Below are 12,483 nucleotides of genomic sequence, written 5' to 3'. Positions count from 1 at the left end.
AAACAAAAACTCTGTATAATTTACTTATTATTTTCTGTAAAAAAGCAATATCACAATTGAAATGCACTGAAATATCTCCCTGCATTAGTGTTTCCACCTTAACAGTGGGCAAAAGCAATAAAGCACCAACTTTAAAAATATGCTCATCTTTAGCTGTTAAAGTTTATTCTGGCTACACCCGTCAGTGTCTTGCTGAAACTCCCTCCACTGCCCACACCCTCCTGAAGGGATGCTAACAATAGCAGACTGAAAATATCCCCCTGTGATTTCCATAAGAAATTTACATCTGAGGAAGTTAATTACATTTTTAATAATTTCAGCGAAGCATGGAGTAATAGTGACATTGCTCTTTCCACAGAAATTTCTCAAACAAGTGAAAATTTTTCACTCTGGTGTTGCATTTACAAAATATCTGATGTTTTGAGTTTCTGTTTAGTATGACTTCTGTCTTACATTTTGTTTTTGTAAATACGTCTCATATTACTGAACTCACTCTCATAGTGAACAACATGTTATTGGAGGTTGCATTCTTTTATAGTGAATTAAACATAATACACCTCAGAATATTCTTTTAGTTTCACATATTTATGATTTTTTTCCTATGCTATAGATATTTTATGTGACAATGGGGGTTGCCATAGGAAAGTAAGTCCTAGGATGCATTGTGGGAAATGTGGCAAATGGTTTCACTGGGGCAAATGCGGTTGGGGGAACTCTGGAGATGTCACTAAGAACCTGCCTTAGAACTGCAAAAAATGCAGCAGAAACAGGTTAATAGAGGAGCAGGAAAGGAAGATCTGTGCCATTCAGAAACAGCTCAATCAAGGTAGGAGAGACATAGCTAAGATGAATAAAGGGAGTGGTGAGTGGAGTGGTTAGGGAAAAGGCAGTTGGTAGTAAGGCTAACAGGAGGAGGATGCAGCCTGACAGTTTTCTTGTGTGTACCAGTAAAGGGTTCCAGCTACCACAGTTCAGGAGAGACGAGCCTCAAGATGGTGTAGAAGTAGGGAATGTTCAACAATCTCTGCTTGTGAATAGGAAGGCTAGGAATAAGACTAATATCAGAAAAAAAAAAGGTTTTGGTGCTAGGCAGCATTCAATTGCAGGAGAAGCTAGTGGAGAAGTATCAGATCATCAGCAATTTCAAGTTGAGTGCTGTCTGAATCAAGTGTCTGAAAATTTAGGGCCTTTCCATAAGAAGTTCATGAAAGGTAAGCTGATTGTATAATAGGAACAGGGCACACATCTAGTTGGTGACATAAGTGATAGCTTCCCTAACTGGTAGCACCCATGTGAGCACATTTGAGCTGTTCCAGCAACATGATCAACCACATAGCTGGAGTTTGGGCTGAGGACTACTGACCGGACACACATTGCACTGGTGCCAATAACAATTATCAGGAGATGAGGCTACACTAGGTATAGTCTGCACCCCAACTAGACTGAAATGGGGAGATTGGCAGAATTCATTTATAAAAATATAGCAGCTGGGTGTGGGCCCACATATGGCCAAGTACGAGTCTTAGTAGGTAGTAATACTACACCTTTTCAGGATAATCATGACAACACGCTCTCTCCCCTTTAAAGTTTCTCAACAAATTTCAGTATTTCTTCAGTGTGTTCATGAAAGGTAGAATGTACCACAGAGTGCATGAGCACCACACAAATTTGCTCAGAATTATCTATTCCTCATTAAAGTGTGCAGTCTATTAAAAAGATAGTACACCAGTTTTAAGCTGAATTCCAGTCTATAAACAGTACAGTGGTAAGTATTACAGAGAACTGGTTGACAGAAAATTAAATACCTTATACAGTACTATTATATGTAAGTGCAAGTTGCTACGGTAGAACTACCTTAAATGGTGGGAGGGGGGGGGGGGGGGGTGGAGAGTATGCATTAATATGTGGTGTACATTTTAAAGGTAGAGAAGATCTGATAGGAATTAGTACATACAAACATTTTGAATTGCCAGCCACTGAATTAACAAAGCTAGTCATCCATTAGAAATTAACCATCCCGTATGTGTACCACTCACCTAGTGTTAATGTGTCCACTTTCTTCGACAAATTACTTTGAATCCTGGGAAGAGCCTCCACCTCCAAAACTAACTTACTAGTATGTGGAGACATGAATAGTAATACAAGTCATGAGAGTGAAATTAGTAATGACTTACTCAATATTTATGTACTTTTAGCAAAACACAAATGGTAAACACTGCTATTAGGATATCAAAAATTTCACCATCAGTCTTAGGCTGAATGGAAAACTTTGTAAGTGACTGTTTCTCTGATATTGAGAAGAACTTGCAACAAAACCTTGCTGAAACACACACAGCACCCACAATGACAGGTGCAGCAAGCACAGTTATGTTGTTTCCTGCTATATCCCCAGCCTTTCACCTGAAATAATAGCTACCACTAATACAGTTGTGTCTGGCAGTTTGCCGTCGCTCTAGCTCACTGGTTATACCACCTTAGGAAATTCAACACACTGGTTTGTTGTCAAGAGAACCACTTGCACCCGCTCTGAAAACATGCGGCACTAGATTCACCACTACAGGCACCAGTTTCGTCACTGTTATTATTACAGTCACCAGTGCTGCAGTCATGCTCACTACTTCATATCCACAAGTCACTTGCCCACCGAGTCCATATCCTTTCACTGGGCATGTATTTACAATAGTGCCCGGCTGCTATACAGTCGGTTCAATTTGCTGAGCCGAAGAAGGATATCCTCCACACAGCATCCAAGCAGCTAGCAGTGGCAGCTGCCATACGTAGTTTGACATCAGGCCTCCATGGCCACAGTGGGCTGCCAACCATCTAGAATGAACCTCAGTCTCTCTGGCATTGGGCTCCACAGACTGTGGGCACCAGAACTTCTTATCTGCCAGTGTTTGTTGACTATAGTGATTGTGGTCAAGGACAGCTGCCCTCCAAGTGGTCCTTCTGGACTTATAATAGTAGTATTTCACTCAGCAGTGATTAGTCAGAACCAGACATAATTACTTAAAGAGTTTGTATCTTCATCACAAACTAAGAAACAATTATTCAGTATCAATTACTGATCATGAAGTCTATTCTTTGTATTCAGTTATTTTTTCCTCTTGCTGCATCAGTGGACTTTAATGTGACAATTCTTTCATGCTTGCTAAAATAATGTGAGTCTGGGTTTATATTTATATGGAAATCTTATCTTGCATTATGAGTCCATACAAGGTCACTACAGTTCTGGCAATGAGACTAAAATGCTATGCAATTTCAACCAATTGTAACTGCAACAAGGTGTAAAATGAAAGACTGAGTTTGACGATTTCCAATGTAGCAAGTGCATTTACAGACACTTTCCAACACTTTACATAACTGGGAGAATTGATATAAACAACTTTCAGTGGAGGGCAACCACAGCTCAGACACATTATGAATAACAATAACAATACTCAACACTCAATAACACTGTTATTGTTATTCATTGCTACAATCATAATTGGCAGTGCCATTGCCAGTGACACTAATCTTGTTTTCTCATTCTAGCACAGTGAAATAGCAATAGCAATTATTAATGCAGCTACCACTTTCCATGCAGCAGCTTAATAAAAGAAGGTGATTCTTCTCAAAAAGTTGTCCCATCTGGACCCCTCACAAGGATGATGCTTCCACCACCATCTCAAGCATACAGTGAGGGAATGGAACCATGGCCAGCCTTTATCACATGGCTGGAGCACCACTCTGTGGCCTCAACAATGTGCCTATTTACTGAGCTATTCCACACCTACAGGCTGTAAAACCCTACAACTTAGCAACCCAGGTTGTAACATGATATCTTATTGTATGTCCAATTAAAGGCCCAACTAAATGCCTATTATGTTTCACACAATAATTTTCATGCTCATGTGCACGGTCAACACTCATAGGTGTCTTCCACAATACTACAGGACTTACTGCCAGTCCATCCTATTTGTCAAACCCTTTGTGCCCATATGCAACACATGCATTTCATTTCATGACATCTTCCATAGTGCTAGATTCACCACGAGAAACACCAGCTTCACCGACACCTGTGCAAGTATCGCTGTCAACAGCACTACTATCACAAGTGTTACTTCACATCTGCTAATTACGTGCCCACTGAGTGCCAAGCCAATATCTATCTGCCGGGCATGTACTTATGAGGCAGCCTGGCTGTTATGCAATCAGTTAAGGTCGCATGAGCCAAATGAGGATTTATTCATTGCAGTGTCCAAGCAGCCAGTAGTTCCAGCTACCATAGCAACTTCGACATCGCACCTTCACAGCAACGAGCCTCCCACTGGCCCCCATGGACTCAGGGCATCAGAACTTCGTAACTGCTGTTTACTAATCTTAGTACTCAGAATGAGATTTTCACTCTACAGCGGAGTGTGCGCTGATATGAAACTTCCTGGCAGATTAAAACTGTGTGCCCGACCGAGACTCAAACTCGGGACCTTTGCCTTTCGCGGGCAAGTGCTCCACGAACTGAGCTACCGAAGCACGACTCACACCCGGTACTTAGTGGTTAACGACAGTTGTCCTCATAGTGCTCTGTCTGTACTTGTCAATTGTACTATTTATGCTCGGCAGTGATTTTGGTAAACACCAGACATATTTACTTCAAAATTTTGTATCTTTGTCACATACCCTAAGAAACAATGATTCAGAATGCAGTATTGATCAATAAGATCTAATTTTTGTATTTAATTATTCTTACTCCTGCTGCATTGGTGAACTTTAGTATGAATTCTTTCATGCTTGTTAAAATGAAGTGTCTGTGGCTTTATATCCACCTGGGAGTCTTTTTTATTGCAATCTGAGGCTGTCTCTCGCTAAATTTCCCACAAGAATTTTAAGTTGGGAAGATAATACAGAAATTAAAAAAAAATAAGACATCAGCAAGTGTAAATTAAGTTCCAGGTTCTCTTCTGAAGCTGTGCATATACAGCATACAGTCCCATTAACAAATATAATGAATTCATCATTTATGTCCATGTATTTTCCTGAGTACATAAAGCACAAACGAGCTATGCCCTTACTAAAGGAAGGTAATAAGGAGAGTACTGAAAACAACAGTCCAGTTTTACCACTGTCTGCATTATCAGAATACCTGAATTGATTATGAAAAATAGACTAATAAGTTACATGGATAAATTCAACCTTTTTAAAGAAGCACAGTGTTTTTCCCAGTGGAAGAAGTAAAACATCTGACATTAGCCAGTTCATAAGAATACCACCCAAAGTTCTTGACAAGGATGATTGTGTTACAAGCATGTTCTTAGACTTGTCCATGATTTTTGACATAGTTGGCTGTAAATTTTTTTCCAAACAAGCTAGAAACACTAGGTCTGAAAGGAAAACAAAAAAGTGGTTCCATTCTTACCTGGAAAAGAGGGTGAAATAATTCAAATATCTGCTGATTATAACTTTTTAAATATAACAATTGTTACACAAGAAACACACACACACACACACACACACACACACACACACACACACACACACACACAGGTGTTCATCAATGTAATGTATCAGGTCCACTTCTGTTCTCAATATTTTAGCACTGACTATCCAGACAGCCGTTTGCTGATGATACAAGGTGTGGCCTGCTAATAAAGACCTGAACACATTCACAGCAGACTCCGCCAGGATAACACTGGAACATGCTTAAACTGGTGCTTAGAAAACCATGTAGTGCCTAATCATAGAAAATTCATATTGTAAAATTACAAGGGGGGAGAGGGAGAGAGAGAGAGAGAGAGAGAGAGAGAGAGAGAGAGAGAGAGAGTAGTTGGCTAGTATTTACCTTCAAGGAGGTGAAATTCCAAGTACAGTTGACAGACACAAAGGCAAGAAAAACTTTTGGTGCAAATAGTTCCGTCATAAGAGAGGAGAGAGGGAGGGATTAAGGACGATTTGGAAGGAAAGACTCATCACTCAAGACACCAGAATGTGTGACTCCTACTGTGAGGGCAAAAATCAGGTAGGTCCCTCCCAACCTTCTCTGTTTAATGCTTTTCTCCTCTGTGAGGAAGGAACTAATAGTTCTGAAGGCTAGGGTAGCTATTTTTATAATTTTATTAGTGTATATTAGCAGTACTCAATTTCCTGACTATAAACACTGACCCGCCATTCTGTTTCCTTGTAATTTTTGCCACTTCCTCATGTAAGTTTTTCTTTTGATTTTTAAAAAACCCTACTATGCACTTCTAAACAAAAAAATAGCTACCTACAGGCTCCAGCAGTAGAGATCAAGGGGGGAATCTTGCAAAAAATCATATAAAGTCCACAACTGAAAATCTTGGAACTCCAGAACCACGATAAGAGTAGTGTAAAATAAATTCCTTGTGGGCCCTGTCTAGAACTCAGGAGAGAGAGTTTTTACCTACTGATTTATAAATCTTTGACAAATGCCCAAGAGGTGTCAGATAGGAAACTGAAAACCTCAAGTACCCAGAATCTAAATATTACACGAATACATCTGAATATTTAGACTCTGGCATGTAAATTCTGGTAAACACTAATACTAATATCAAACATTTTTAATGTTTCCAGTATATAAATCCCTGACAGTGCTTGCCTTTAAGTTATATAACCTGTTAGTGTACGTATTTGATATCAAAAGTAGCTGTATATTGGAAGAACAATGACTTCTTTAAAAGCATCTGCCTTGTTTCCTATTGTTATTCCAAGACAGTCATAGTGATTAGGTCAGTAGTAGTCATACTTTGTTGGTTTATGCCACTTAACACTCAAACACAACATGAAAAGGTAAATTAAAAGAAAACTGTTGAAACTAGTTGTTGCTTTCTTCAGCAATGACCCTTTGTGTTTAGTATTTGTGTGCAAATATAAGGCGTGGGAATACAAATGCAATAGGAGAATTTTAGCAGTGTGCAACTGCAGAGTTCATAAATTAGAGGTGTCTCTAACCCCATGCACACAATACAGTGTTTCTAACGCTTCCTCTACTGGTTGAAACTTCCACTAGTAATTTTAGTACCAATCATTCTTGCAGTCAAACACCGCACACTTAAGAAACGTACCAATACTTTATTCTGTCCTTAGTTATTTTCTGGTGAAAGTTACAAATAACTGAACGACAGCGCGCACAGGAGAAGTTATCAACAGAATTGCACAGCTAACTACATTACTTACTACATTTTCTGGCGCAATATATAGCGAATTTCATGTCAACCGATTTCCCGTCATAAACACAGTTTACAGCTTTCATGTGTGGACATAAGATCAATTGCAAACGCTGCAAGTCGAAACTGTGATGCTCGGTAAAATGAGCGTAGGCCTATAGCACTTAATTCCGCTTAAAAAAACTGTGAGGTTATGAAACCGCAGCTTTTATTTACGAAAAAACGAAAAAAAACCCTCTTTCATACGTGTTTATTTGTGGCCACCAGTGGTCTGCTTCTAACCAAATGGCAAAAAAGTGACGATATGAAATACAAAAACATTACCCCACTATTAGTAAAAATGTTGCAAGCATAGCGAAACCTGTTGTTCTATAGAGTTGAGTGTTGCTTTACTCGCAATCTGGCAGTCACAGATTGTTCCTTCAGCTGCTTATTTTTCGTAACCTGAGAGCTTTAGTGGGAACATAAAGTTCAAATAATACTCACGAAGCACTCGAGATGACACGCATTAAGTCCAACACCTGTCTTCTAGGCGCCATAGTTTCGTAACTTTGGTGGTAGCGTCCAACAAGCGTCCACTATGCCACGCGCTCACTCACGCACTGCCAAGTGCCAAGGTTGTTTTGAAGGCTAGACGACTTGTTGACGATAGTGCTACGGGCGTGGCAGGCTGTCCAACCTGCTCAGTTCAGTGCCCCCCTATCACGGACTAGTCTTGTAACCAACCGTGCATAACACACAATTGAGGAAACATATGCTTATTCGTTTGATGTTCAGTGATGAAGTAAACGACATAAACTTTACACACTAACGTCAGAACAGTGTAAGTTAACATGCAGTTTCGCTGCGCAGAAGTTGCGAGCTTTTCACCGTTGGATCAACAAGCCATCAGTGAGGGTCACATCACTTGCGTTGCCATGTCAAGACTAATAATAGCAAGAATTTGTAATGAGGTTAAAGCTCTCAGCTGTGGCTGATGGTACAATGTTTGGCTGCACTGCGACGGCGACGTATTTCCCACACATACCAAGTTATTACGAGGCAAGTTGACGAAAAATCAGTAAATGTCAGTAACAGGCCTGCCCACGGAAATTAAGATAAGGCTCTTGTTAAAAACTAACGCTCTTTTACCTGTCAGCTCTAAAACTTGTTATAAGTGTGAGTAACTTAAGAGAGAAACGTGGCTGGATGATATTAGGACTTACGGATGCAGCCGACTCTACAACACATCAGATAAAGCTTTCAGCCGAAAAGCTTCTACGATACTGAAATCTGTCCAGAGCACTACCTGAGCTTGGAGGCCACAGTGTTCGGTCCTCTACAGGAATCTGGGCACAGATTTTTAATTCATTACAGAATTCTTGCAAATTTGTAGCAACGTCCGCGGCCCTAATAAACTGCAGATTTAATATTGCCGAGAGCGAGGAGAGAGAAGAGTGACTGTAGCAATCAGTATTTTTTTCCGACAGCATAAATGGTTGCGAACGTTAACAGCACCGTACCGAAACTGTGTCCTTAATTTTTTATGTCACTTCCTCTTACAGCCATTACCGAGTTGCAGAGAGACCTCTACAACACCAAGACGGGAAGGTTCCTAGTGCAACATACTTAAGGGATAACTATCAACCGTTTGAGATACAGTACGTTTTATGTGCGGTACTTCTTCTGACGTACGGTACTCCTTCTCAGGTTTAGTTCTTGTGGGATGATAATGTTTTTCGGACCCAATCAATCAGTTATAACAAAAGTGGCAGTTTTAGAATCCTACCTCTTCCCGCGAAAATTTCTGCGGACGCCCATCAACTGTGGCGACCGTGGCAATGCCCCAGGGTCTCAAAGAACAAGATGCCTCTTGGCGCTTAAGAGTAAAAAAGAGAAAAATAAAGAGAGAAAAAAAGGAGAAATTTAGACGGACGGGTAAAGTGGGAATAGATAAGTGACGACGTGCATCTATGTGTGTTCATAAATGTGTGTGTACCGGCATTACTCCTTTGAGTTACTCCTTGAGAGTTAGTGAATTTCACACTGAACAAGTGGAAGTAGCTCACAGGTTACAGCTATACGACGGACACTTGAGTTCCGTCAGCACAACAACCCAGGAGAAAACAAAGAATCCGTTTCGCAGAAGGAAAATAGCGAATATTCGCGGAACAGTAAACAATCATCGTCCGCCCCAGAAGAAAACATGACCCGCAGCCACATGGAATTTGTTGCGAAGGAAACGGTTGTATAGAGAGAGATGACGAGAATTATGTGAATGGGTGGGAAAAGTGACACCGGTGATTTATCCCGCCAGCAGAATGTCTCCAGCCGCTTAAGTTCCTGTCGGTGTGGAAAACTTTGACAGAGTAATTTCATTCGTCTACTGCTAGCTCTGGCTCTTGTACTTGTTGATAGGCCTCTCCACCGCAGGTTCTTGCCGTGTACCCCGTATCAACGACAAGCGTTTGCCTACGTGGGGCAACCGTTCCCAATTACAGAGCCTTTAAGAAGCTGATCGATAAGTTTACACTTCATACTTCTTCTTCTTCATCATCATCTGCATCTACACCTAAGTAAACATGGATACTATGCAAATCACACTTAAGTGCCTGGTAGATGGTTCATCGAACCACCTTCACAATAATTCTCTATTATTACACACTCGAACAGCGCGCGGAAAAAACACGAAAAGTTATATCTTTCCGTGCGACCTCAGATTTCCCTTATTTTATTATGACGATAGTTTCTCCTGTGTAGGTGGGCGTCTACAAAATATTTTCATATTCGGAGGAGAAAGTTAGTGATTGAAATTTCGTGAGAAGGTCCAGCCACAACGAGAAACGTCTTTGTTTTGATGATGTCCACCTCAAATCCTGTGTCATGTCCTTCACAGTCTCTTCCCTACTACTCGATAATACAAAACGTGCTGCACTTTTTTTGAACTTTCTCATTGTACTCCGTTAACCGTATATGGTAAGGACCCCTCACCGCGCAGCAGTACTCCAAAAGAGGAAGGACAAGAATAGTGTAGACAGTCTCTTTAGTATATTATCTGTAGCATTTTCTAAGTGTTCTGCCAATACAGCGCAGTCTCTGGTTTGCCCTCCCTTAACATTTTCTTTGTGTTCTTTCCAGTTTAAGTTGTTCGTAATTGTAACTCCTAGGTAATTAGTTGAATTTACGCCCTTCAGATGCGACTGATTTATCGTGTAACCGACGTTTAACGGATTCCTTTTAGCACTCCTGAGGGTGACCTCACACTTCTCGGTATGTAGGGTCGATTGCCAATTTTCGCACCATACAGATATCTTTTCTAAATCTTTTTGCAATTTGTTTTGATCTTCTGATGACTTTACTTTGACATGTCATACATATCCTTGGAAAAAGAGATCTACGGATGAATAAAAAAAAGGTTCAAATGGCTCTGAGCACTATGGGACTTAACATCTATGGTCATCAGTCCCCTAGAACTTAGAACTACTTAAACCTAACTAACCTAAGGACAGCACACAACACCCAGCCATCACGAGGCAGAGAAAATCCCTGACCCCGCCGGGAATCGAACCCGGGAACCCGGGCGTGGGAAGCGAGAACGCTATCGCACGACCACGAGATGCGGGCACGGATGAATAAAGCTACTACTACCACTACTAAGATAAACGACAGCATCATCTGCAAACAATTAAAGACGGCTCCTCAGATTGTCCCTAAATCGTTTGTAAAGATAAGGAACAGCAGAGGGCCTTTGGGAACGCCAGAAATCACTTTGGTTTTTCTCGATGACTTTCCGTCAGTTACTAAGAACTGTGACCCCGCTGACAGGAGATCACGAATCCAGTCGCATAACTGAGATGATATTCCAAAAGACCCAGTTTGATCACAAGCTGCTTGTGAGGTACGGTGTTAAAGGCATTCTGAAAATCTGGAAATACGGGATCAATCTGAAATCCCTTGTCGATAGCACTCCACACTTCGTGTAAGTAAAGAGCTAGTTGTGTTTCACAAGAATGATGTTTTCTGAATCCGTGTTGACTGCGTGTCAATAGACCGTTCTTTTCGAGGTAATTCATAATTCTTCATTCTATCTCAATGCATTGTCAGATATAAGCCTCTTCCACATGTCTTCGATTTTGGGCCACTTGATATCATCGTGTTCTAGCCACCAGCTACACGTCATCAAGACATCTCTTTTGGGGTCTTCCAGTGCCTCTCTTGTGGCCCATGGTATCCATTGAACAATTGTAGCCGTCCAAATGCTGTAATCTTGTCGAGCTACCGTCTGAACCATTGCCACTTCAGTCTTGCAATTCTCTCTAGGACGTCTGTTACCTCTGTTCGCCATCTAATGTCCTCTAATCGAATCCTAGCCCTCAGGCTGACTCCTAGCTTCTGCTTCTCAATGACTCGTCAGGTGCTCTGTTAGTTTACGAGCACTTAGAGTCATACTTTCCAGACCATGTGTTGTAACTGGTAGTATGCACATATTACGGGCCTTAGCATTCAGGTTATTTGGGACTTCCTTGTTGGTCAGGATAAATCTAAGTTTCTGGAATGTTGGCAAGCTGTCTTATTCTGCGAGTAATTTCTGCATTTTGATTGTTTTTCCCTAGTATTTTGTGGTAGAAGTATTCATTAACAGTTTCTATAGACTGGTTTCCAACAGTAAATGGCTGATTCCCTGGGCTTAGTATTTTTGTTTTATTCATGTTTATTTGCAAGCCAATCTTCGCAGATACAAGTTTTTGTTCTTGAATCATACTCTTTAGTTGTTCCAAATGTTCACTTACGACCACAAATCATCGGTACAGGACAGATGGTTCAGACGTAAGCCACTGATTTTATTCTTCTGTTATTCCAGCCTAGTGATTTAAATGAATTTTACAATGCAAGGATGAACTGTTTCAGAGAACCTTTGCCTCTTCCGATCGGGATCTTACTGGTTACAAAGTCTTTATTTACTCTAACTGTTATTGTTGCCTGTTGCATGTTTTTCAGGGGCTTAATGTAGCTTCATTTTAGCCTGGCGTTTTCAAGCGGCTTCATGATTGTCCAAATCTCTACCGAGTCGAAAACTTTTAGATAATCTATAATGTCAGATGAATCCTGATGTTATAAACAGTTCCTCTCAAGAAGAATGCGAATGGTCTGGATGTGACTTGTAGTCGAAAAACCTTTTTGAAATTCCGGCTGCTCAATAGATTGACGAAAATCCAGGTCTCTTCTGAGGCGGTTTGTTACAGTTTTAGTCAGGAGTTTGTAAAGATGTGATAAGAAACTAACTGGACGATAGTTCAGTTTTTATTGTTACTCTTTTTGAAGAGCCAGTTAAGAATTTTTCCAT

At 40.6% G+C, this 12,483-nt stretch overlaps 1 protein-coding gene across 1 annotated transcript in view; it reads right to left on the bottom strand.

Moving 5' to 3' along the window:
• The window catches only part of LOC126201874 (probable hydroxyacid-oxoacid transhydrogenase, mitochondrial), a 62,208-nt gene extending 54,414 nt beyond the window's left edge, over window positions 1-7,794 (bottom strand). Inside the window, exon 1 of the mRNA XM_049936819.1 lies at window positions 7,647-7,794. Within this exon, the coding sequence (XP_049792776.1) occupies window positions 7,647-7,699 (53 nt within the window). The 5' untranslated portion in view covers window positions 7,700-7,794. The remainder of the gene's footprint in view (window positions 1-7,646) is intronic.
• Window positions 7,795-12,483: the final 4,689 nt, after the last annotated feature.

The sequence above is a fragment of the Schistocerca nitens genome, chromosome 1 (assembly GCF_023898315.1).
Source record: "Schistocerca nitens isolate TAMUIC-IGC-003100 chromosome 1, iqSchNite1.1, whole genome shotgun sequence".
Lineage (NCBI taxonomy): Eukaryota > Metazoa > Arthropoda > Insecta > Orthoptera > Acrididae > Schistocerca > Schistocerca nitens.
This window is presented reverse-complemented; position numbering and strand designations above follow the sequence as displayed.